Below are 27,754 nucleotides of genomic sequence, written 5' to 3' on the forward strand. Positions count from 1 at the left end.
ACCGTCTCCCCCCGCACCGGTGGTAGAGCTACGTCCGGCTTCAGAGCGCCAGAGGGTGCAGGCATCGTCAACACTGTTGACTCCGGCACCGGGTGTAGGGCCGTTCAGTCCAGTGCATACTGGCTCACCGCCTCGTCCTGTGGTTGAGCCCGTCTCCCTTCTACGCCGGAGACTTTTGCAACGGCGAAAGACCTTATCGCCCTCACGGAGCCGGCGCCGTCTCAGCCCGCGGCACCGCATCCCCTTCGCACGGTGCAATCCAGGGGCAAGCCTGCCCTGATACGCCCTCCATCTCCAAGCATGGACTCGCGGCACCGCTCCCGGTCTCGGAGCAGGTTCCAACGCCGCTCGCAGTCCCGGCACCGATTTTCATCTCGGCGCCGGTCGTACTCATGGCCCAGATCTTCCGGCACCGGTCTACTTCTCGCCATCAACCTGAGCATCGGTACCGGTCGGAGTCCAGACGCAGTTCCTGGCACCGGTATGAGTACCGCTCCTGTTTGCAAGGCCGCTCCCGGGACCGAGTCTACAGACAGTCTTCGTCTTCGCGATCCAGATCTGGATCCCGGTACCGGCATGGTCATCGGCACCATTCTCGATCCCGGTACCGCTCACCGGCACCACGCAGAGACTGCTCGCCTGTGGACCGGCACCACTCGGCACCGTACCAGGACGAGCCCCTGCAATCATGCTCGGCACTGCCCTGGCCCTCAAGCTCGGCATCTCGCTCATCAGAAGGGGCTTCCTGATCAGCATACCCTGCTCAGGATCAGGCTGCAGACGACTTGGGTCATTGGCAGGAGGGGGCAGAGGACCCTAGACAGGACCCTGCACATTGGTCTTTCTGGACCCCATGGGCATATCACCAAGCTCAAGGGGCTCCACCAGCGGCCTCTCACTCGGCACACTTTGAGCCCAGGGTTCCTGAGGCCACCATCTTCCGTCCTCCCCCAGGGGGCATGGAGGCTCCAGTGCCGAAACCCACGCAAGCCCCAGACCCTGGTGCACGGGATCCTGCACATCAGGGACCCTTGGAGCCGGACCCTCATCTGGATCCTTTACCCCCTGAGGCGTCCCCATTCTCCCCAGATGAGGCAGTGGCGGGTACAACAGCCTCAGGCCCACCTCCAATAGATCTCCGTGCCCACCAAGTCTTGTTGCGTAGGGTGGCATGGAACATGGACCTACAGGCTGAGGAGATAGTGGAGGTGGAGGACCCGGTGGTGAGCATCCTCTCAGCTGATGCCCCATCCCGGGTGGCGTTGCCCATTATCCGTACGATCCAGGCTAACACTAATGCCATATGGCAAACCCTGGCCTCCATCCCTCCCACTGCCAGAGGTGTGGAGATGAAGTACTTTGTCCTCTCTAAAGACCATGAGTACCTCTATACACACCCTCCACTGTGTTCCCTAGTAGTCTCCTCAGTGAACGCCAGAGAGCGTCATGGTCAGCAGGCTGTAGTGCCCAAATTGAAGGACGCCAAACGCTTCGATTTGTTTGGGCGTAAGGTTTACTCAGCGGGGGGTCTGCAGCTCAGAGCTGCAAATCAACAGGCGCTCTTGAGTCAGTACAATTACAACTTATGGAATTCCATGGGTAAATTTAAAGAGTTGGTCCCCCAGGACTCAAGAGAAGAGTTCGGGGCCCTAGTGGAGGAAGGTAAAAAGGTGGCTAGGACCTCCTTGCAGGCCTCCCTGGACATAGCAGACTCTGGTGCCAAGACACTAGCGTCTGGGATAGCCATGAGACACATCTCCTGGCTCCAGGTATCGGGGTTACTGCCAGAACTGCAGCAGACCCTGCAAGATCTGCAGTTCGAGTGCCAGGGGTTGTTCTCGGACAAGACGGACTCTCGGTTGCAGAGCCTCAAGGACTCCAGAACCATCATGCGCTCTCTGGGGATGCATGTCCCAGGACCTCAGCGCATGCTCTTTAGGCCCCAGCCACAAAGGTTCTACTCTCCTCCTCCTCATCCAAGACAGGACTTCCCCAGAAGGCGGGGACGAGGTGGTAGACGGAAGTTGACCGGCCCCCAACCCGGTCAGAACCAAGGCCCTCCTAGACCACCTTCAGGACCTAGGCAAAATTTTTGAAGGTGCGCTCGAGGACGGCGTGCCAGCCACTACCCAGGATCCATTCCCTTTCTTTCAGGATCACCTCTCCCGTTTCCACCATGATTGGTCCCTTATAACCTCGGACCATTGGGTCCTTTGCACAGTGGAGAGGGGATAAGCTCTCCAGTTTTCTTCGTTCCCCCCCCCCCCTTCCATCCCCCTCCCCATCCCTCTTCAGGGACCCTTCTCACGAGCATCTCCTTTTACAGGAGGTTTTTTGGCTCCTCTCTATGGGGGCCATAGAGGAGGTTCCGCCAGAGTTAAGGGGCAGGGGGTTTTACTCCCGCTACTTCCTAATCCCCAAAGCAAAAGGGGGTCTGCGACCCATTTTAGATTTACGCGGACTCAACAAATTCATAGTAAAGTTGAAGTTCCGCATGGTCTCCTTGGGGACCATCATCCCTTCCCTGGATCCTGGAGACTGGTACGCCGCCCTCGACATGAAGGACGCATATTTTCATATAACAATCTACCCTCCCTCCCCCCAGGCCCTTCGTTCGATTTGTAGTAGACAATGTGCACTACCAATTTGCCGTCCTTCCCTTCGGCTTGTCCGCGGCTCCGAGAGTGTTCACCAAATGTATGGCTGTCATGGCAGCATACCTTTGTCGTCAAAGGATACAGGTATTCCCATATCTAGACGACTGGCTGGTGCGCGGCCGCACCAGGGAGCAAGTTCAAACTCACGTCCAGATAATACTACAAACATTCCACGAGTTAGGCATTGTACTCAACAAAGAAAAGTCCACTCTGGAGCCAACCCAGAGAATAGAGTTTATTGGGGCAGTCTTAGACTCCAGACTCACCTGAGCTCTTCTGCCAGACACTAGGTTTCACACCATCACAAACATTATCCATGGACTCCAGGTCTTTCCCGATCACCACAATAAGGACGTGCCTCGGCCTGTTGGGACACATGGCCTCTTGTACTTACGTAACCAGGCATGCCAGACTTCGGCTTCGCCCACTTCAGGCCTGGGTATCGTCGATGTACCGTCCTTATCGGGTCAACCTGAACATGGTGGTCACGGTTCCGAACTCGGTCTTGACCTCTCTCACCTGGTGGCTGGATCACAAGGCAGTTTGCTCAGGAGTGCCGTTTCATGTCCCACAACCCTCCCTGCACCTGGTCATGGACGCTTCATCTCTAGGTTGGGGCTCTCACTTCGGGGAGCACCATACCCAGGGCCTGTGGACCACATCCCAACTAGCTCTGCACATCAATGTTCGAGAGCTGATGGCAGTGCGCCTAGCCTGTCAGGCATTTCTCGGTCTCCTACATGGCCGTTGCATGTCAGTCCTCACAGACAACACCACGGCCATGTTCTACATCAACAAGCAAGGAGGAGCCCGGTCGTCTCTCCTATGCCAAGAGGCCATTCGCCTATGGGAGTTCTGCATTGCCCACTCGATACATCTTGTGGCATCGTTCTTCCCTGGAGTCCAGAACACTCTAGCGGACTGTCCCAGCAGATCCTTCCAGACGCATGAGTGGTCGATTCGCCTGGATATCATCCATTCCATCTTCCAGAGGTGGGGATTTCCCCAGATCGACCTGTTTGCCTCACGAGCCAACAGGAAGTGCCACGTGTTCTGCTCCCTCCAAGGGTGATCTCCGGGCTCCCAGGCAGACACTTTCCTCCTATTGTGGAGAGACCAGCTGTTCTACGCTTTCCCTCCATTTCCACTGGTCCACAGGGTACTGCTCAAGCTACGCAGAGACAAGGCACGTATGATTCTAGTCTCTCCAGCTTGGCCAAGACAGCACTGGTACACCACGCTTCTGGAGCTATAGGTACAAACTCCGATCACGCTTCCCTTGTGCCCAGACTTGGTCTCTCAGGACCACGGCCAACTCTGTCACCCCGGCCTGCAATCGCTCCACCTTACAGCGTGGATGCTCCATGGCTGAATCAGACAGAGCTACGATGCTCACATCCCGTGCAACAGATTCTACTGGGAAGTAGAAAGCCCTCTACACGAATCACTTACTTAGCCAAGTGGAAACTTTTCTCCTGTTGGTGCGAGCAGCAGGCCACGCCCCCCTTGCAGGCGTCTATTCCACTTATACTTGAATATCTCCTATCCCTAAAACAGCAGGGCTTGGCGATATCTTCAGTCAGGGTTCACCTGGCCGCTATATCGGCGTTCCACCCAGGAGAACACGCTTCCTCAATCTTCTCTAACCCGATGGTCATCAGATTCCTCAAGGGCTTAGACCGGCTATACCCACAGCAACATCAACCCGTTCCGGCGTGGGATCTTAACCTGGTTCTCTCCAAGCTCACAGGGCCCCCGTTCGAGCCATTGGCTACCTGCTCACTCCTTTACCTATCTTGGAAGACAGCCTTCCTTGTAACCATCACTTCAGCGAGGTGTGTTTCTGAAATCAGGGCCCTCACGTCTGAGCCTCCATACACAGTCTTCCATAAAGACAAGGTGCAGCTTCGCCCCCACCCTGCCTTTCTTCCCAAGGTGGTATCAGCTTTTCATGTGAACCAAGATATATTTCTCCCGGTCTTCCATCCTAAGCCGCACGCCACCCGTCAAGACCAGCGTATGCACTCCTTGGACGTACGCAGGGCCCTTGCTTTCTATATTGAGCATACGAAACCGTTTAAGAAGACGACGCAACTCTTCATTGCAGTGGCCGACCGGATGAAAGGTTTACCGGTCTCCTCGCAACGTCTCTCCTCTTGGATCACGTCCTGCATTCGTGCTTGCTACGACCTGGCCGGTGCCCCGACGCCACGCCTCACCGCCCACTCCATGAGGGCCCAAGCCTCCTCAGTGATGATGCCAATAGAGGTAGATAAACTAAACAGATTCATATTGCTTTTTGCTCCTGAAGAAACAAGAACAACCCAGTGCTCACAAATGGAAAAGAACAAAACTAGTTGGGAAAGAAATGTTACTGTCAGTGGCCCAGATCATCTTTTCCGAAGGGTAAAGGGGACGTCGAGGAGGAAATTTCACTTGCCCACCCTCCCACCCTTAACCCATTTGTAGCATAAGATCTATGCTATTTTCCTATGGAAAAGGCCATTTGGATTGAACCCAAACCTATGTTGATCGTGGGATATATGAGCAGCTAGGGCTTTCCATGTGGGGACCCTGTGCTCCCACACCAACTCTGGCACCATACTTGACCTAAAATTTGACAGTGTGGCTACATCGGCACTGCGCTATCAGAAGCTCCCTGATTGCAGCTCCCATCAAGACTCCTTTGGTCAAGGTTCTGCAGAAAAGACAATATACCCCTGAGCTGCAATATCTTCCCAGGTAAATTATGTGGGACTGTAGGAATAATGCTCTGTTACTTCCCAGTCTCCACCTCTTCCTCCCTTGGACCCACAGAGGGATTAGTAATGGGCCCGGGCCAGGTAGGAAGATAGTGTTGAAGAGGCGAGGGAACACTCACGGTGCTAATATTTTAAGAAAGTAGTGTAGGCAATGGAGAGCAAACAAAAATGTAATGTTAGAAATAAATACTTGATACTTCTATACAGTAACGCCTCACTTAAAGTCATCCCAATTAACTGTTTCATTGTTACATTGCTGATCAATTAGGGAACATGCTCATTTAAAGTTGCACAACGCTCCCTTATAACCTTGTTTGGCAGCCGTCTGCTTTGTCCACTGCTTGCAGAAAGAGCAGCCCGTTGGAGCTAGCTGGTGGAGGCTTGGAATCAGGGTGGACCAGCAGCCCCCCTATCAGCTCCCCGCTCTCCTAAGTTCCCTGTGCGGCAGCCACCCAGCAGGCTATCAATTGCCAGCAGTTCAGCTGTCCTTCCCCCCACTGCCATGTGCTGCTCCTGTCCTCTGCCTTGGAGCTGCTCCTGGGAGCCTCCTGCTTGCTGTGGGGTGGGAGGGGAAAAGGGGCGCTAATGTCAGGGTGTCCCCCTCCCCCGGTTCCTGCCCCTTGCTTACCCCATTTCTATAGAGCGGGGGACACGACAGGGCTCAGGACGGAGGGAGCATGCTGGCAGCAGCTGCTGTCTCAACTTGCTGATCTACTTAAAAAGGCATTGTATTTACAGTGGGGTCAGCATACTTAAAGGGGCAATGCGCCTCTCTCTCTCTCACGCACATAGGGTGTGTGTCTCTGTCTCTGTCTGCCATGCTGTCTCCCCTCCCTCCATTTGTGTTTCCTTGTAGAGTGTGAGGCTACATTAACAACGTGTTAACCCTTGAGGGATCAGCTGTTCTAGTTCATCAATTAGCAGTAAGGCCTCCCTGGGAAATATCTGACCCTCATCCACCCTCTGACTTCACCAACTCCAGAGCCGGCTCCAGGCACCAGCGCAGGAAGTAGGTGCTTGGGGCGGCCAACAGAAAGGGGCGGCGCGTCCGGGTCTTCGGCGGCAATTCGGCGGCAGGTCCCTCAGTCCCTCTCGGACTGAGGGACCCGCTTGCGTCGTCGTCTTCTTTTTTTTTTTTTTCCGCCGCTTGGGGTGGCAAAAACGCTGGAGCCGGCCCTGACCAACTCAACCAAGCTTCACAATGATCATTGCTGTGTACAATATTAAATTGTTTGTTCAAAACTTATACTGCGTGTGTGTGTGTGTGTGTGTGTGTGTGTGTGTGTGTGTGTGTGTGTGCGTATGTATATATATATAGTCTTTTGTCTGGTGAAAAAAATCTCCCTGGAACCTAACCCCCCATTTACATTAATTCTTATGGGGAAATTGGATTAGCTTAACATCGTTTCATTTAAAGTCGCATTTTTCAGGAACATAACTACAGAGTTAAGCAAGGAGTTACTGTACTTTGGTCTAAGCATGGCAAGTGAATAACAATTTCTGTGATTTGATGTGGATGAGGAAGTTTTGAAGTACATAGCTACTTGAGAGTCACATCACTCTAAAATATAGGAGGCCCTGGAGTACCAAGTCAGACTATTGATATTGGCAATGCTTTGTTTACTCCTCTTATTAATTTTGGGCAAAAAGGTGCAATGGGAAAAATATATAAATTGTATTTGATAACTTCCCATCGATAGGTGCAGGATCTTTCCTTTACCACACATGTGTTAACTAGCTTGTAGAAATGGGAATTTGCGATATTTAACAGATCATTTTTAGGGTTTCCTTGCCCCCCTCAGCTGGACTTCTTCACTTTCTTTGCATTCATTAATTGGAATTGTTAGCTGCGGTTGGCTGAATACTCCATTAAAATGTTCTCACCATGATTCCTTTTGTTTTGTTTACAATCTTCCATCTTTTGCTTTTACGGTGTCACTGTGACTCTGTGAAACCATGATGACAACTGCTTACACACCAGAAACAGTTTCTTAGAGTCAGCTCTTTCTGATGCTTCTTCACCTTCTCTTGCTTTTTTATCCAGCTGTTTTCTCTCATCTTTGACATAACTTTTGTCTCTCTAGATCAGGGGTAGGCAACCTATGACACGCGTGCCAAAGGCAGCACACAAGCTTATTTTCAGTGGCACTCACACTGCCCGGATCCTGGCCACCGGTCCGGGGGGCTCTGCATTTTAATTTAATTTTAAATGAAGCTTCTTAAACATTTTAAAAACCTTATTTACTTTACATACAATAGTTTAGTTATATATTATAGATTTATAGAAAGCGACCTTCTAAAAACATATTACTAGCACGTGAAACCTTAAATTAGAGTGAATAAATGATGACTCGGCACACCACTTCTGAATGGTTGCCGACCCCCCGCTCTAGATACTGCCGTTGCACTGTTGGTTGTTTTTTCTTGTTGTGTCACCTACCCTGGCCTTTCTTTTAAGGCTTTTCTTTCCTCAATCAGTTTCTGTGTGTGTGGCTGTATCCACACTTCTTGATTCTCTTGATCCAAGTGAATTTGGGGTGGCTTCCAGCAAATATCTCTAAAGCAAGCCTATTGTTCCTCTATATCCTTCAACACTGGAGGATAATTAATTTATCATTATTTGTAACAAAGCATGCTCTTATAATTTGAGTCGACTAATTCCCATTCCACTAGAGTTGGTGTTGTCGAGGATTATTCAACTCCCTCCACGTGAATGTCATCTTGCCTGCTTGAGTAGGGTACTGAATACGGTCTGAATGGATCAGAGGGGTAGCCGTGTTAGTCTGAATCTGTAAAAAGCAACAGAGGGTCCTGTGGCACCTTTGAGACTAACAGAAGTACTGGGAGCATAAGCTTTCGTGGGTAAGAACCTCACTTGAATGGAGTTTTCCTCATCCAGTCCAATTTTAGAAGCAGAAATAGAGAAAGCAATTAAGCAGCTACAATATGGCAAACAATAATACATCCTGCAATGGGAGTATGCAGAAAAAGTTAGAAGTAAAGAAGTTTTATCCGAAAGATGAAAGAATAGCTTGACAAAAAAAAAAGCGAGACAAGCCAAAGAAGCATAAATGAGAGGCAACTCCAAGAAATTGTTCCCGGTGTGTAAGCAGTTACTATCATGATTCCAAAGTCACAGTGGTGTCTGTCAGAGTTCAGGGCAGTTGCACCTATATTCCCCCTCCATGGTCCAGCAAGGACACCCACTCTCAGACGTCCAGTTCTCCAGCCATCACCTTTGTTGGGCAGAGACCCACATATCTCTCCCTGCTTACTGAGATTTTTTCCAGGCTGCACAGTTCCCTGACTACACCATGTTATTCCCCAGCAAAGAAGACTCACTAAACAGGATGCCTCTGTGCTTTGCTTACTCTTCAAAGGCTACAAAAAGTGTAATTGCCACAGTTCATTTACCACATAGTTCTTTATAAGCAAGCACACTTATTCTTATAGTAAAAACGTTACAGAGAAAACATATTAAAACCAATAAAAGAACCTACGCACATACTACTAAGTTTACCTGAGATTGCCCCGTGATTCCAACAAGGGCTGTGGCTGGTGAACAATCCTTTAAACCCTTCCAAGAATCTTTCCTGTGATTACATCATAACCACTTTGGCTCAGAACAAGCACACTTGTGAATCTGAGTCACTTATTTATCCATTTTGGTCTTCGAGGAGACTGTATAATAGGTAATCAGCTAGACAATGGGTTTTCTCCTCAAGGCACACCTTCAAAAGGATGGATCTGGATATTAATTTTTAATACAGTTTGGGAAAAAACTTTGCCTAGAGGATTGGAAGAAAGGTGTGATCAGTAAACTATTATAAGAAGAAGTGGTATACGATAACTTATGAGCAATAACATTATTTTCAGTACCCAGAAAAGTGTTTTGCAGTATGCTGTGGAACAGAGTCAAACTGGACATAGATGAAAAACTGTGTAATGAGCAAGCAGGCTTTAGACCAGAAAAATTGTGTGTAGATCACATCTTTATCCTGAGACGATTGATTGAGAAAGGGCTCTCCTATGATAGAAAATTAGTCTTGAAATCCATAGATTTCACGAAGGCTTTTGAATGCATTCATAGAGAGTTGCTGAGGAAGATCTTGCAACAAAAGAGTTTCCTAGCAAGTGTTGCTGATCAAGATGCTTTATGAAGGTCAAAATGCTGTGTGAGAGAGAGAAAGAGAGAGGCCAATTGGTTTGATATCCTCACTGGAGTGCGGCATTTTAGTACCCTTTCTTTACTGCATTATGATAGAGCAACATCAAAGGAAGATACAGGAGTTATGTGGAGTAGAAGAAAACTTTAAGCTCTTGAATTTGCTTATGACATGTTGGACATGGATTATGATGCCATGAAAATGATAACTACCAATGTTAAAAGTAAGGGTGCTAAAGTAGGATTAAGAGTAAGCCAAAAGAAAATGCAAGTCATGATTGTTGAAAGAGGAGTCAGCATTGATGGTGCTTATGTGATTGATAGTGAAGACTATAGGATTAATAGTGATTTTGTATATCTTGGAAGCACAGTTAGTGTTGAGTGCCAACTCTGTAAGGAGGTGTAAGCAAAAATTGTGAAGATAAGTAGAGCTTTTTTGTGACTGGCAAATATTTGGAAAAACAGGGAGACTCACACAAGAACAGGGGTGAAAGTAACTTATAGGACTTAACGGTACGCCGGAGTCCTGAGCGGGGCGTGGCTTCAACCGGAAGAGGCGGGGCCTCAACTGGAAGAGGTGGGGCCTTTCAAGATTTAAAGGCCCTGGGGCTCCGGCTGTGGCTGGGAGCCCCAGAGCCATTAAATCACCCCGGAGCTACCAGCTGCAGAGGCAGCTGGGAGCTCCAGTGGTGCTTTAAAGGGCCTGGGGATCCCCGCAGCGGCCGGAGCTCCGTGCCCTTTAAATCCCTGTCCGAGCCCAGCTGCCAGAGCTCCAGCAGTGCTTTAAATGGCCCTGGGCTCCCCGCAGCAGCTGGAGCCCTGGGCCCGTTAAATCACCGCCGCAGAAGCTGGTCCAGTCCGGCACGGTGCACTGGCTCTTGCCGGTACGCCGTACCGGCTTACTTTCACCTCTGCACAAGAACCAAAATAAAATGGTACAATGTTATTATGATACCAGTATTGTTATATGCTTTTGAAACTGGACAAACAGCAGAAGCCCATAACAGGAAACTTGATGTATTCCAACATAGATGCTTGCTGAGAATACTTGGTGTCCATTGGTGGAATAAATAGTAACTAATGCTGATGTAAAGACAATGATTTGAGAAAGAAGGCTGAAGTGGTTTGGGCATATTGTACAGATGTAAAAAAAACCTTATTTCTAGACAAACCCATGACACATTATCACTTGGTGGAAGATGAAAAAGAGGAGGAGAACATGACATCATAAAACCATTGAGAAAGATGTCTTTGTCATGGAAGTAGACTACAATGGAGCAAGAAACATGGCACTAGACGGAGATGGAAACACAGGTTGCCTCATGTGTGACAAGGCATGAAAGCATCTAATATAATTTTCCCCATTAGGAATATACTGCTTTTGTTATCTATAACAAGGACAATTTTAGTTTCTTCATTTGATTACACAGTAATTGTTTTTTTTCCCTATGTATGCCTTTAAATTAATTTTTATTGGAATATTTGAATATAAAAAGCTTATTATGTAAATTTTCACAAAGAGTGTAAATAAATTACATATGAAATGTTGATCTGTTTCCACACCACAGAGTTGGAATGAGGAGAGGATCTTTTTAATTTGTTTTTTTAATTGAAAACATTTTATTAATATCTGTACATATAAAATATATTTGTGAATATGCAATAATACTTTAGAAGATAAAATTCTGAGAGCGAATAGAAAAAAATGGGAATTATTGGAGAACAGTAGCATCACAGTACAATAGGGAAATTATATTTGTTTAGCAAATTGCATATAGTTTTCAGCACATAGTGTTACTCTGCCTCTCTTAGATCATTTTGTATGTGTAGAATTGTAACTTTTAATTGTTTTAAATGTGAAGTTTGGCATATTTTTCCTGTGGTTGTAGGTCAATATGATTATATAAATGATTGTGGTAAAAATATTTGAATGACTTGATGCTATTTATGAAACTAGAGCTAAACAATTCCCCCAAACTGTGATCTTTCACACTACATTCTTTTTTCGGAATAGGAAAATCATGAGGACATTCTTAATCCAGACTTTCATAGTGTAGTGCTTCTTACCCAAAAGCATTTGTGGGATGCAGGAGTTACTGTTAGAAATGAATGCAAAAGTGTTGTTCACATCATTATTTCAGAATGTATTAATCCAGGAACATTATAGCATAGTAACCAGCAGCCTTGATATCAACTTTTGTAAAATGCTTTAATTTGTACTCAGAGGCAAATCCTATTGCTAGGCTGTAGTGGGTATTTATATATTGAATAATAATGGAGACACTAGCTATCAGTAGGCAAGTAGCCTGGAGACAGATCTTGAGTAGCCTAAACTCCTGCCTGAGCAGTGAGTCACTCTTTGCCCCTTTCAAACCTAAAAGCCAAAGCATACAAATTCTTACTCATGCAAGTAGTGTTGTACACATAAGAAATCCTAAAGCACTCAAAGGAACTATTCCTAGTGTAGAGGTTGCAGGCTCATGACCATAGATCACTTGTATTAATTGGCATAACCCTGCCACAAAGACAGTGGGCTGGTCACAGGGTGTCTGCCTTATTACTTGAAGGTAGGCTATTGTTACTGTTAATCCAAAGGTTCTCGAATTTTTTCATACAATGGACCACATTTTTATGAACATATTGTCTCATGGAGCATCTCTTTTCCCTTCCGTGATTGCATGGGCCACTCCCTTTCCCTCCCAACAATATAGCAACTACAACAATTGTTTACATAGAAAAATAATATTTGAAAGCATATAATGTTTTTTAACTCTCTGTACCATAATTTGGGAACCTTTTGTTCTGGTCACTTTATAATCTAAAACTAAACTCTTCAGGATCATTTTTATTTTATTTTTTTTTGCGTATATTTTAAGTAGATAAAGAAGCAACTTTTTCTTCAGTGAAGTAAAATACTCCAAAATAAGTTTGGTAGTATAATTTAGAGTATAAATTTTAAACCTAATTTTATGTTTTCTGTTCCCAGGGGCAGTGATTGTTTCCACTCCACAAGACATTGCTTTACTGGATGCACGCAAAGGAGCTGAGATGTTTCGAAAAGTCCATGTGCCTGTAAGCATTTAGAAAGAAATATATTGAATTCTTCCAAAAAATGAAACATTTCTAAATTGTGGAGACAGGTGAATTTTTTAAATGAACTACTGAATTTCACAAATTCTGTTTCGGTAAAACACTTAAAAACTAGTATATTTCTCTAGCCTGTGATATAAAGGCAGAAGCCTGCTTGCTTGCTTTAACAGGATGATGGAAAGAATCTGTTTTAGAATTTAATTGAGATCATGATACCACTTGATGTTCTAAAATAAAATAACCTTATAGTCCCAAATCGACTGGATTATAAATCAGCCTTCTGTCTATGTTACATATCCTGACCAACTTGATTGCCTTCTAAGATGAGATAACTGGCTCTGTGGATATGGGGAAAGCAGTGGACATGACTTTAGCAAAGTTTTTGATACGGTCTCCAACAGTATTCTTGCCAGCAAGTTAAAGAAGTATGGACTGGATGAATGGACTGTAAGGCGGATAGAAAGCTGGCTAGATTGTCAGGCTCAACAGGTAGTGATCAATGGCTTGATGCCTAATTGGCAGCCGGTATCAAGCAGAGTGCCGCAGGGGTCAATCCTGGGGCTGGTTTTGTTCAACATCTTCATTAATGATCTGGATGACGGGATGGATTGCACCCTCAGCAAGTTCATGGATGACACTAAGCTGGGGGGAGAGGTAGATATGCTGGAGGGTAGGGACCTAGACAAATTAGAGGATTGGGCCAAAAGAAATCTAATGAGGTTCAACAAGGACAAGTGCAGAGTCCTGCACTGAGGATGGAAGAATCCCATGCACTGTTACAGGCTGGGGACCAACTGGCTAAGCGGCAATTCTGAAGAAAAGGACCTGGGGATTACAGTGACGAGAAGCTGGATATGAGTCAACAATGTGCCCTTGTTGCCAAGAAAGGTAATGGCATATTGGGCTGCATAAGTAGGAGCGTTGCCAGCAGATCGAGGGAAGTGATTATTCCCCTCTATTCGGCATTGGTGAGGCCACAACTGGAGTATTGTGTCCCCTTTTGGGCCCCTCACTACAGAAAGGATGTGGACAAATTGGAGAGAGTCCAGTGGAGGGCAACGAAAATGATTAGGGGGCTGGGGCACATGATTTATGAGGAGAGGCTGAGGGAACTGGGCTTATTTAGTCTGAAGAGAAGCGTGGGGGAGGGGTATTTGATAGCAGCCTTCAACTACCTGAAGGGGGTTTCCAAAAAGGATGGAGCTAGGCTGATCTCAGTGGGGGGCAGATGACAGAACAAGGAGCAATGGTCTCAAGTTTCAGTGGGAGAGATCTAGGTTGGATGTTAGGAAACACTATTTCACTAGGAGGGTGGTGAAGCACTGGAATGGGTTACCTAGGGAGGTGGTGGAATCTCCATCCTTACAGGTTTTTAAGACCCGGTTTGACGAAGCCCTGGCTGGGATGATTTTGTTGGTGTTGGTTCTGCTTTGAGCAGGGGTTGGACTAGATGACCTCCTGAGGTCTCTTCCAATCCTAATCTTCTATGATTCATGACTCAGCTTTGCAGCAGGTCACTGTATAGTCCTCTCCTTTCCAGACAGTCTTCTGCTCCAAGATCAGATCCTGTGCCACTTCCCCAGTGTCTGGTAGGGTAACCCAGGCCTGCCCACTACTCCAGGTTCCAGTCCAGGTACCTTCTGTTTAGTAACTATGGTTTGCTTGCTCCAAATAGCTTGTCAGTATTTCCCTGGACTCCTTCTTCTCTCTGTGACTTCTTCCCAGAAACTGTACCCCCCAAACATCTGTCCCTTGTTCCAGGGGAGTGACTGTAGCCCTCTTCCCCTGCAGCCTTCTTCTGGTCTTGGTTTGCAAGTTCAGCCTGCCCCTGCCCAGCTGGGCTTCATCATTAATTAGCCTTCAGTCCCTGGTTCTCCCCCAAGTGCAGCCTATCAGGTTAATTGTCCTAACAGCTTCCTCTGCCTTGTGTGGGGTGGATACCCCATCACAAGCTTGTTACTGCTTGACATGATGAGGATGTCATTTTTGTGGCATGGAGCAGCCTTCAGTCTGCTGTGATCACCTTCAGGCTGGTCCCAAAGTGAAACATGACAAATTCTAGGTCTCTATTAAAAGTCTGTGTTCCCCCAAACATTAGCTGTTCTAAGATGAATATGATAGTTCAGTGTGTACAGTGTTGTTTATTTAATATTTATTTTGCTATTGTGTCCAGAGTCCTCAATCAGAATACTGTGAGGGCTGATGTACAAACACACATAGGAGGACATGATCCGTGCCTCGATTCGTGCCTCAAGGAGTATATACTCTAAGGGATTTTCCACCCAAATGAAGATTTAATAGTGCTTTTTCTGGCACCCATGCTCCTGAGCCAAAGAACAAGTATATTATGAAAAACTAGCTCACCTATTGAAAATCATGTTTTTCTTCTCACCTCTGAAACTCCTTGTTGCACTTGGTGGCTGTCTTGGATATATAAAGGATGATGAAATTTCTGGTCCTCTTCCTATCGCTCAGCAGAAAATTGCTGAAATCCTGCAGTTTTTTCTAGATGTTTCATTAGGAGATTTTTATGGGTTACTCTGACTTTGTAACTTTCGTGGGGAGATGTCTTGTATCCATTAATTAAATAGTTTTTACACTGGATCAAAGATAATCCATCATCAATGTCTTTGTACTGAACTGTTGAAACACAAGTGCCTTGCCTACAAAAAATGGAAAATCCAAGGCATTGGTATTATTTATTTATTATCATTATTTTTACCACTACTGCTTCTCTCACAGTGGCACCCAAGATGTTTTCAAAGGGACACTATTAAGGGCCCAAAAGCAAGCTATTTCGCTGGGTAGGAAAGATAGAAAATGTGGCAAAAGACTGCCTTGGCTTAACCACGAGATCTTGCATGATCTAAAAAATAAAAAGGAGTTATATAAAAAATGGAACTTAGGACAAATTACAAAGGATGAATATAGGCAAACAGCACAGGAATGCAGGGGCAAGATTAGAAAGGCAAAGGCACAAAATGAGCTCAAACTAGCTACGGGAATAAAGGGAAACAAGAAGACTTTTTATCAATACATTAGAAGCGAGAGGAAGACCAAAGACAGGGTAGGCCCACTGCTCAGTGAAGAGGGAGAAACAGTAACAGGAAACTTGGAAATGGCAGAGATGCTTAATGACTTCTTTGTTTCAGTCTTCACCGAGAAGGCTGAAGGAATGCCTAGTGAATGCTAATGGGAAGGGGGTAGGTTTAGAAGAGAAAATAAAAAAAGAACAAGTTAAAAATCTCTTAGAAAAGTTAGATGCCTGCAAGTCACCAGGGCCTGATGAAATGCATCTTAGAATACTCAAGGAGCTAACAGAGGAGATATCTGAGCCTCTAGCTATTATCTTTGGAAAATCATGGGAGACGGGAGAGATTCCAGAAGACTGGAAAAGGGCAAACATAGTGCCCATCTACAAAAAGGGAAATAAAAACAACCCAGGAAACTACAGACCAGTTAGTTTAACTTCTGTGCCAGGGAAGATAATGGAGCAAGTAATTAAGGAAATCATCTGCAAACACTTGGAAAGTGGTAAGGTGATAGGGAATAGCCAGCATGGATTTGTAAAGGACAAATCATGTCAAACTAATCTGATAGCTTTCTTTGGTAGGATAATGAGTCTTGTGGATGTGGTATACCTAGGCCTTGGCTACACTTGCAAGTTACAGCGCTGTAAAGCCTCCCCCAGCGCTGTAACTCACTCCCCATCCACACTGGCAGGGCACTTACAGTGCTGTATTTCCCTGGGTACACCGCTGCAGGTACTCCACATCTCTGAGAGGAATAACAGCTGCAGCGGAGTGGCTACGACTCACAGGTGTGAGTGTAAACGCTTACAGCGCTGTACTAATCACCTTGTCAAGTGGCCAATCCTCTCCATTGTTGTGACCGGCTGCAGGAATGCGGAAGTGCCAGTTTCAAAGTTCGTACCACAGAGAAAAGCAAACAATTTGCAGCTTGCTTTGAGTGAGTAAATGAATGAGCAGGGGGCTCGCAGTTCGGAACTTGCAAAATAGAGAGCTGACATGCTCCAAAAAGCACTCTCTCTCCCCCAACACTCCCTGTCACAATCCATCCCCCCCCCCCATTTTGAAAAGCATGTTGCAGCCACATGAATGCTGGGATAGCTGCCCATAATGCACTGCTCCCAACACAGCTGCAAATGTTGCAAGTGTGGCCACACCACTGCACTGGCAGCTGTCAGTGTGGACAGACTGCAACTTTTCCCTACTCAGCTGTACGAAGACAGGTTTACCTCACAGCGCTGTACAGCTGCAAGTGTAGCCAAGGCCCTAGACTTTAGTAAGGCATTTTATATGGTCTCTCATGATATTCTTATCAATAAACTAGGCAAATACAACTTAGATGGGGCTACTATAAGGTGGGTGCATAACTGGCTGGATAACCATACTCAGAGAGTAGTTATTAATGGTTCCCAATCCTGCTGGAAAGGTATAACGAGTGGGGTTCTGCAGGGGTCTGTTTTGGGACCGGCTCTGTTCAATATCTTCATCAACGACTTAGATATTGGCATAGAAAGTACACTTATTAAATTTGCAGATGATACCAAACTGGGAGGGTTTGCAACTGCTTTGGAGGATAGGGTCATAATTCAAAATGATCTGGACAAATTGGAGAAATGGTCTGAGGTAAACAGGATGAAGTTTATTAAAGACAAATGCAAAGTGCTCCACTTAAGAAGGAACAATCAGTTCTTCTTCGAGTGATTGTTCATGTCCATTCCAAGCAGGTGTGTGCGCGCCGCGTGCACGCCAGCCGGAAGATTTTACCATAGCAGCGTCCGTAGGGTCGGCTCCGGCGCCCCCTGGAGTGGCGCCTTCATGGTGCTGTATATAGGGGCCAGCCGACCCCCCAGTTCCTTCTTACCGCCGGTGATGGCTAGCTGGAACTTCTCTTGCTCTCTAGCAATCGTGGCAGTGTTCTATAGTTCTTGTACATAGTTATTAGTTAGTGGTTAGTGTTAGATAGTTAGGTATCAGTTGGCGGGGTTTCCCCAACATTTCGTCGCCCCGCTGGGGCATGCCCGGGTCCCCAAGGTTCAAACTCTGTCGGGACTGCGGGAAGTTTATGCCGAAAAGTGATCCGCACTCTTCGTGCTTACGGTGCCTCGGCGAGGCCCATCAAAGGGACAGGTGCCCTATCTGCAGGGCTTTTCGCCCTAGGACTCTCAAGGATAGAGACCAGAGACTTAAAGTCCTCCTAATGGAGGCGGCTCTGCGGCCGCAATCGGATCCCGGGCCTTCAGAGCCGGCACCCAGCACTTCATCCTTGGTGCGCAGTACCCCGGCACTGGAGATATGTCGGGAGGCCAAGGGCCCAAAACCCCGGCACCGGAGAGAGTCGGCGCATAAGAAATCTTCTTCGACAAGACGCCGCTCCCCGTCGCCGGTGCCTGCTAAAAAGAACAGGCCGCGGACCGAACGGTCTCCGCACCGGGACTCTAATGGTCGGGCGCAGTCCACGACTTGTTACGGGACAACCCGCGCCACAGACCCATCCCGCCATTCCGTTGACTCCCGCCCCGGAGAGGGCAGGGTCGAGTCCGGAACGGCATAGGTCCCTGGACATGATGGAGGAGGTCCGCCTCCCATCGACACCTGAGGCGTTCGAGGCCGCCTCAGACCGCTTGAACCTTCCAGTGCTGGCGTCGCCACACCGGTGCAGACAACTTCCGGCTGCCGCCGGGCCCCAGTATCACTCTAAGGGTAAACCAGCGATGCGCTCACCTCACTCCCCACGCAGCGCCAAGGTAGCGGCACCGGCGCGGGCACTCCCGCCGGCCACTGTGGGTACTGCTCCTCCGATGTCCTCTTATTCGGAGACTTCTGACTCGGAGGCGGACTCCTACCGTTCTAACAGATCGAGGAGCAGATCGTCCTCGCGTAGGAGTGCCCAACCGTATCCGCGACAGTGGCATCAGCAGCAGGACTGGCAACCGCCACAGTGGCCGTTCTGGACGCCATGGGCCTACCATCAGTCGGTGGGTCAGGCGTACGGGCCCCGCTCATGAACCGCTTCCGTCTCCTCAGCGTCTGCTGCACCGCCGTTGATGCCGCCGCCACCGGCACCGCCGTCTGATAGGAGTGTGCCACAAGGCATTACGGCACCCCCAGGTCAAACAACGGCACCGACGGGGGCTTTGCTTCCTTCAGCGCAGGCACCGCCCAGCACTCCTCGGCGCTCGGTGGCGACCCCGGTACCGGCCGCGGTGCCGCATCTTGGGCCCGCACCAGCCACGCAGCAGGAGTACCATGTGCCGCAGACCCTTACAGAGGGAGACGTTGTAGATGAAGGGCAGCTACATGGGACGTCTTCCTCCTCCTCTCCGGACGAGGCAGTAGCGGGAACTTCTGCTGCTCCGGCTTTAGAGGATAATAGGCTCCTCCAACAGCTCCTTACTCGAGCGGCCCAGAGCCTCTCGATACAGATGGAACAGATCGAGGTGGACACCGATCCCGTCATTGATATCCTGACCCCGCCAGGTCCATCGAGGGCAGCCCTACCCCTCATAAAATCCATTGCGGACACAACCCGTACCTTGTGGCAAACCGCAGCCTCATTGGCCCCTACAGCCAAAAGGACTGAGAGGCGGTATTTTGTCCCTACCAAGGGCTATGAACATCTTTACACGCACCCCCGCCGGACTCCCTAGTGGTGGATGCGGCCAACCAGAGGGAGCGTCAAGGATTTCAGGGATCCACACCTAAAAGTAGAGAGGCTAAGAAGCTGGATCTCTTTGGACGCAAGGTCTATTCAACGGGGGGCCTACAGTTGCGTATTGCCAATCAGCAGGCAATAGTGAGCCGGTATGGACACAATACGTGCTCGGCTTTGTTTAGGTTTATGAACCTCCTCCCGCAGGATTCAAGAACCGAGTTCTCGGCCCTTGTCGAGGAGGGCAGATTAATTACTCGTGCCTCACTTCAGGCAGCCTTGGACGCAGCCGATTCGGCCTCACGCACGTTGGCTACTGGCCTCGTCATGAGGCGCGGAGCCTGGCTTCAAGTTTCCGGCCTTCCTCATGAAGTCCAACAGACTATACAGGACTTACCTTTTGAAGGGCCCACGCTTTTCTCAGAAAAGACGGACAAACGGCTCCATAGCCTAAAGGATTCATGGACCACCCTCCGTTCTTTAGGCTTACACACCCCGGTTACTCAGCGTAGGCAGTTTAGGCCTCCGCAGGCCCCGCATCCGTATCAACCTCAAAATGAAGTGATGCCGGGCGCAGAAGACCGCAGACGGGCAGGAGGAGGCAACAACAACAGCCCTTCGGCCAGTCTTCTACCCAACCAAGGCCTCCGCAGGGGCCTAGGTCACCGTTTTGAGGGTTTGGTCGAGGACGGCCTACCGGACACATCTCTGGATCCTCCCAACCTCACCTTTTCATCACGTCTGTCCCCCTTCTATCGTGCGTGGGCCAGGATCATGTCAGACGCTTGGGTGCTTCGCACTGTAGAGGAGGGATATTCTATCCAGTTTTCCTCCCTCCCGCCCCACCAGCCCCCCTCCCCGTCCCTCTTCAGGGACCCCTCTCACGAGCAACTTCTCCGTCAAGAAGTTCAGTCCCTCCTTACAGCAGGGGCAGTGGAGGAGGTGCCTCGAGATCTTCGGGGCAAGGGCTTATTCTTGCTATTTCCTAATACCGAAAGTGAAAGGGGGCCTCAGACCTATTCTGGACTTGTGACGCCTCAACAAGTTTGTCAAGAAGCTCAAGTTCCGCATGGTCTCCCTCTCGTCCATCATTCCCTCCCTGGATCCAGGAGACTGGTATGCCGCCCTCGACTTACAGGATGCATACTTCCATATCGCAATAATCCCTCGCCACAGGCGTTACCTCAGGTTTCTCGCCGGCAACGTTCATCTACAGTTCACGGTTCTACCCTTCGGCCTATCAGCAGCCCCAAGGGTCTTTACAAAGTGCATGGCAGTCGTGGCAGCCTTCCTCCGCAGGCAAGGGATCCAGGTATTCCCTTACCTGGACTCATCAAGGGCAGGACCAAGGCACTCGTGGAGGTTCAGGTGGTCTTCATCAGGCACACCTTCAGCTCCCTCGGCCTCTTAATCAACGAGGCCAAGTCCACTCTTTCTCCAGCACAAAGAATCGAGTTCATAGGAGCACTTCTGGACTCGACACAAGCCAGAGCATATCTCCCAGAGGCCAGGTTCCAAACTTTGTCCAACATCATTCTCGGCTTCCAAAGTTACCCTACCACCACAGTAAGAAGCTGCCTCAAACTGCTATGGCAGCATGTACCTATATCGTCAGACACGCCAGGCTCAGACTGCGCCCTCTCCAATCTTGGTTGGCAGTTTATCGGCCAGTCAGGGACTCCCTAGACTCAGTGCTGACGTTACCTCGTCCGGTGTTGGACTCCCTCCAATGGTGGCTCGACCCACGGGTGGTCTGCGCGGGGGTCCCTTTCCTCGAACCAGAGCCCTCCCTGACCCTGGTAACGGATGCGTTGGATCAGGGATGGGGAGCACATCTGGGCCATCTCCGGACTCAAGGTCTTTGGTCGAGGGAGGATCTCTCATTGCACATCAATGTCAGGGAATTACGTGCGGTTCGCCTCGCATGCATGGCATTCAAGTCCCAGCTTGCGGGCAAGTGTGTTTCTGTCCTCACAGACAATACTCCAACGATGTTTTATATCAACAAACAGGGTGTTGCTCGCTCCACTCCCCTTTGCCAGGAGGCAATGTAATTCACCTGATAGCATCCTACCTCCCCGGCACGCACAACGCGCTTGCGGACACTCTCAGTCGCTCGTTCCAGAGTCACGAGTGGTCTATCCGCTGGGATGTAGTTCTCTCAATTTTCCGACTTTGGGGTCATCCCCATGTGGACCTGTTTGCTTCCAACGAGAACAGGAAGTGTCGTCAATTCTGCTCCCTCATGGGACGCAGTCAGGGCTCCCTATCAGACGCATTCCTCCTCTCTTGGGCAGACGGGCTTCTCTACGCCTTCCCCCCGATTCCCTTGATTCACAAAGTGATCCTAAAGGTCCGCAGAGATCACGCTCGACTCATCCTCATAGCTCCTGCGTGGCCATGCCAGCATTGGTACACGTCTCTCCTACTCATGTCTACAAGGGTTCCACACACGTTACCGCTACTACCGGACTTGATCATGCAGGATCGCAGTCGCCTCCTTCACCCGAACCTGGAGTCACTCCACGTTACAGCTTGGATGCTCTGTGGCTAAACCCACGGGAATTACAATGTTCTCATCAGGTCAGACAGGTCCTGTTGGGCAGCAGGAAGCCCTCGACAAGGTCTACGTATTTGGTCAAATGGAAGCGCTTCTCCCTCTGGGTTACACAACGCGGTCAAGCCCCCTTGCTCGCCCAGATCCCTCTTATCTTGAACTACTTGCTACATCTAAGACACCTGGGACTAACCCTCTCATCGATTCGAGTACACCTCGCTGCAGTCTCCGCATTCCACCCGGGAGAGGGGGGTACCTCAGTCTTTGCAAACCCACTTGTTGGACGTTTCCTTAAAGGTCTTGACAGATTGTTCCCATATATCCGTCAACCTGTCCCTGTTTGGGACCTCAATTTGGTCCTGTCTGTCCTCATGGGGCCTCCATTCGAGCCGCTGGCTACATGCTCGCTGTTATACCTTTCATATAAGGTCGCGTTCTTGGTGGCTATCACATCAGCACGGCGAGTATCGGAACTCAGAGCTCTGACATCCGAGCCTCTCTACACCGTCTTCCACAAGGACAAGGTCCAACTCAGACTGCACCCTGCGTTCTTACCTAAGGTGGTTTCCCCGTTTCACATGGGTCAAGACATTTTTCTCCATGTGTTTTATCCCAAACCGCACTCCTCTGCGAAGGAGCGCAGGCTGCATTCTCTGGATGTTCGCAGGGCTCTCGCATTCTATATAGAAAGGACGAGACCCTTCAGGAAGTCGACCCAACTTTTCATTGCTGTGGCTGACAGTAAGAAGGGGCTCCCGGTCACGTCACAGAGGATCTCGTCCTGGATCAGAACCTGCATCCAGGAGTGCTACAGTCGGGCCAATGTGCCAGCGCCTCCTATCATGTCCCACTCCACAAGAACGCAGGCCTCTTCAGCTGCGTTCCTGGCCCACATCCCAACACAGGAGATTTGTAGAGCGACCACCTGGTCCTCAATACATACCTTTACGGCTCACTACGCCATTACACACAGGCTAGGCAGGATGCTGCATTTGGCCGCGCAGTCCTCCAGACTGCAGTGACCTCCGACCCCACCACCTAGACTTGGGCTTGTGAGTCACCTGCGTGGAATGGACATGAACAATCACTCAAAGAAGAAAAAACGGTTACTCGCCTTCTCATAACTGTTGTTCTTCGAGATGTGTTGTTCATGTCCATTCCAATACCCACCCTCCTTCCCCTCTGTCGGAGTATCGGCAAGAAGGAACTGAGGCAGTCGAGGGTCGGCTGGCCCCTATATACAGCGCCGTGAAGGCGCCACTCCAGGGGGCGCCGGAGCCAACCCTACGGACGCTGCTATGGTAAAATCTTCTGGCTGGCGTGCACGCGGCGCGCACACACCTGCTTGGAATGGACATGAACAACACATCTCGAAGAACAACAGTTACGAGAAGGTGAGTAACCGTTTTTCTCACACATACAGAATGGGAAGAGACTGTCTAGGAAGGAATATGGCAGAAAGGGATCTAGGGGTTATAGTGGACCACAAGCTAAATATGAGTCAACAGTGTGATGCTGTTGCAAAAAAAAGCAAATGTGATTCTGGGATGCATTAACAGGTGTGTTGTGAGCAAGACATGAGAAGTAATTCTTCCACTCTACTCTGCGCTGGTTAGGCCTCACCTGGAGTATTGTGTCCAGTTCTGGGCACCGCATTTCAAGAAAGATGTGGAGAAATTGGAGAGGGTCCAGAGAAGAGCAACAAGAATGATTAAAGGTCTAGAGAACATGACCTATGAAGGAAGGCTGAAAGAACTGGGTTTGTTTAGTTTGGAAAAAAGAAGACTGAGAGGGGACATGATAGCAGTTTTCAGGTATCTAAAAGGGTGTCATAAGGAGGTGGGAGAAAACTTGTTCATCTTAACCTCTAAGGGTATGTCCAGACTACCCGCCATATCGTCGGGTAGCGATTGATTTATCGGGGATCGATATATCGCGTCTCTTTAAGACGCGATATATCGATCCCCAAATGCGCTCCCTGTCGACTCTGGAACTCCACCGAGTGAGTGGCGGTAGTGGAGTCGACGGGGGAGTCGCGGCCGTCTATCCCGCGCCGTGGGGACGGGAGGTAAGTCGGAATAAGATATGTCAACTTCAGCTACGGTATTCCTGTAGCTGAAGTTGCGTATCCCCCCCATCCTAGTGTAGACCAGGCCTAAGGATGGATCAAGAAGCAATGGGCTTAAACTGCAGCAAGGGAGGTTTAGGTTGGACATTAGGAAAAAGTTCCTAACTGTTAGGGTGGTTAAACATTGGAATAAACTGCCTAGGGAGGTTGTGGAATCTCCATCTCTGGAGCTATTTAAGAGTAGTTTAGATAAATGTCTATCAGGGATGGTCTAGACAGTATTTGGTCCAGCCATGCGGGCAGGGGACTGGACTCGATGACCTCTCGAGGTCCCTTCCAGCCCTAGAATCTATGTTCTAAGAACTGTACATGCACATAGGAATACAGTCCCTGCTAAGAAAAACTTACAATCTAAAAGAACTAAAAACAGACAGAGAGAGTTGGCAGGAGATCATATAAGATTGACTGTGTGGTTTTGTAGAACTCTAATATTCAGGAAACCAAATGCCAGGTGACCATGCCAGGCATACTCTTACTCTCCACAAAAGCAATAAATGCAAATCATCAGAAGCCTCAAAAGCCTTTTCCTGGTTCCACTCATCTTCCTCCTCTACAAAAGAAGAGGAGCTATTAGATATTGAAGTGGACACTGGAAGAAGAATCTCAGGAGAAAGTATTTCAATCTGATGGATTGGACCAGATACTTCTCAGGGTTATTATTTCTCTTTATATTAAATCAGAACCAACCATACAAACTCAAGAAAATCAGGAACAAAAACCAGTGAAATAAAAAAAAAAAATCGGAGGCAAAGGCCTTGACCAGTTCTTCTCCAGTTCCAGTGATCTTAAATTTCCTTTTCATCTTTCATGCTGGTTTTAGAAGAGCAGTGGGTCAATCATTGTTTTAATTATCTGGCCTCCCGAAAGAGGTTACTGCTAGCTTGCCATCTACAGAGTGGTCCTTTAGAGGCTGTGTCATAGAGGCAAAAAAGAGGTAGGTTACCACAGTAACTCTTGTTCTTCAATAGATCCACAGTGAGCCTCTCCCCAGCCTTCTGTTTTGGAGCTTAAGTTCTAAGACTTCTGGAAACGGAGAGGGATTGTAAGAATGTATATGTGGCAAGTATGTATGTATGCACGCCTTATTCATCGTATGTTCACCTGTGTTTGGTATGTGTATCTTAACATGATGATCAGGCATTTGCCCACTGTTGATTTGATTTCCCGTGTTGTCTCTCTTCCCCACACCTCCTCAGCATTTGTGGATGTCGTGAATTACTTTAATCTTTAAGGAAAAAGAACAGTCCAGCATCTTGAAATGTTTGCCTCATTTACTACAAGAAACAATTACTCATTAGATGTATCATAAAATTTCATTACTGCTAATATCAATCATTCTTCTTCTCTGTGGGGATCTATCCTGGTGCAAATCTATCTTGCTAAGACTTGTTGCTGATTGCTGCAATGGAGCAAATTTTACAAGGTGCTGAGCTCTTTCAACTCCCACTGAGTTCAATACCATGAGAGGCAGCATGATCTAGTGTGTTAGGATCAGGCCTATGAAATGTAAATTAATGTTAAGAGAGAGAACCTAGGAAAGAAGTACAAAAAAAGCATTAAATACAGTAAAACATTACAGTAAATTAAGAAGCTGATTTTAATACAGATCAGTGAAACCAGCTGAGGTCTGTGTCTATTTTTAATTTACCTTATTCTAGCTAGTTATTGTAGCGTAAGTGGTGGCACCAATATTTGAGATCACACAAAGTTTGGAGACCTCAGTAATATCTGTAGGGAATGTGGGAAAATTAGACAGGGTATCAGCTTTAACTCTGAATTTCCTGTGTGTCAGTATTCTATGAACCTTTTAATTATAGTCTTATAATGTTTTTCATTGAATTAATTTTTAAATTTAACATTTAAAATGTAAAATCAAAAGCTTAATAAGTTCACAGTGAAAGGACTTGATACTGAATTTTAATGTCTGGACAAAAAAGATAAGCATTATTTAAATATTAACTAGGTAAATAATCAAATAGTGTTTTTCAGAAAACATATGATTAAATTGTGTTTTGGACTTGACACCATAATATGAGTTTCTAAATAACAAAGTATTGCATTCTGGAATATGACCACAAAGAAACGTATTTTTTATAAGGAATAAAAGTATGGAAAGAAACATGCAGATACAAATACCTGCTAATTTTAAGCATTAATTAAAAAGGAAAGCATCCTGTACACCTCGGTTTTTTTTGTTTTCTTTTCAATCTTCTCCTTAAAAAGTTCCCTCTGGTGATACACATTTTCTCCATTACCTATTTAGATAAAAGACGGTTACTCACCGTTGTAACTGTTGTTCTTCGAGATGTGTTGCTCATATCCATTCCATTAGGTGTGTGCGCGCCGCGTGCACGATCGTCGGAAGATTTTTACCCTAGCAACACCGGCGGGTCGGCTGTGGAGCCCCCTAGAGTGGCGCCTTCATGGCGCTGAATATATATACCCCAGCCGACCCGGCGCCCCCTCAGTTCCTTCTTGCCGGCTACTCCGACAGTGGGGACGGGGGGCGGGTTTGGAATGGATATGAGCAACACATCTCGAAGAACAACAGTTACAACGGTGAGTAACCGTCTTTTCTTCTTCGAGTGCTTGCTCATATCCATTCCATTAGGTGACTCCCAAGCCCAACTTAGGTGGTGGGGTCGGAGTGAGACATTGCTGTGTGCAAAACCGCTGATCCGAAGGCAGCATCGTCCCTGGACTGCTGCACTAGTGCATAGTGAGCTGTAAACGTGTGGACTGATGACCAAACCGCCGCTCTACAAATGTCCTGTATCGGAACATGTGCCAGGAAAGCAGTCGAGGAGGCTTGGGCCCTCGTGGAGTGAGCGGTGAGGTGCGGTGCTGAGACACCTGCCAGGTCATAGCAAGTCCGGATGCAAGACGTAATCCAGGAGGATAGGCGTTGTGAGGAGACCGGTGAGCTTTTCATTCGGTCGGCCACTGCGACGAAGAGTTGCGTCGTCTTTCTAAAGTGCCTTGTGCGGTCAATATAGAAGGCCAGGGCCCTGCGTACGTCCAGAGAATGCAAACGTTGATCCTGGCGAGTAGCATGTGGTTTAGGGTGAAAAACCGGGAGAAATATATCCTGGTTGATATGAAATGGAGAAACCACCTTAGGGAGAAAGGCAGGATGTGGGCGGAGCTGCACTTTATCCTTATGAAAAACTGTGTAAGGGGGCTCGGATGTAAGCGCCCTGAGTTCAGAAACGCGCCTTGCTGAGGTGATGGCTACGAGGAAGGCTGTCTTCCAGGATAGGTACAGAAGTGAACAGGTGGCCAGTGGCTCGAATGGAGGACCTGTGAGCTTGGAGAGAACCAGGTTGAGGTCCCACGTCGGAACGGGCTGACGTTGTTGTGGGTACATCCGGTCTAAGCCCTTGAGGAATCTAACGACCATCGGGTTAGAGAACACCGAGGACGCGAGTTCCCCTGGGTGAAAGGCCGATATAGCGGCCAGGTGAACTCTAATTGAAGATATCGCCAACCCCTGCTGTTTTAGGGAGAGGAGATACTCCAAAATGAGAGGAATGGGTGCCCGCAACGGGGACGTGGCTCGTTGTTCGCACCAACAGGAGAACCGCTTCCACTTGGCCAGGTACGTGGTGCGTGTTGAGGGCTTCCTACTGCTCAGCAGAATCTGTTGGACAGAGTGCGAGCACTGCTGCTCTGCCTGGGTGAACCATGGAGCAGCCACGCCGTGAGGTGGAGTGATTG

General features: G+C 48.3%; 1 protein-coding gene across 6 annotated transcripts in view; it reads left to right on the forward strand.

The window, feature by feature from the left end:
- NUBPL (NUBP iron-sulfur cluster assembly factor, mitochondrial) overlaps nucleotides 1-27,754 on the forward strand; it is a 171,365-nt gene that overhangs the window by 104,101 nt on the left and 39,510 nt on the right. For all 6 annotated transcript variants that reach the window (XM_005285313.5, XM_065595438.1, XM_005285314.5 and 3 more), the window contains one exon: nucleotides 12,571-12,656. In XM_005285313.5, the coding sequence (XP_005285370.2) occupies nucleotides 12,571-12,656 (86 nt within the window). The remainder of the gene's footprint in view (nucleotides 1-12,570; nucleotides 12,657-27,754) is intronic.

Source organism: Chrysemys picta, chromosome 4 (genome assembly GCF_011386835.1).
Source record: "Chrysemys picta bellii isolate R12L10 chromosome 4, ASM1138683v2, whole genome shotgun sequence".
In the NCBI taxonomy this organism is placed as follows: domain Eukaryota; kingdom Metazoa; phylum Chordata; order Testudines; family Emydidae; genus Chrysemys; species Chrysemys picta.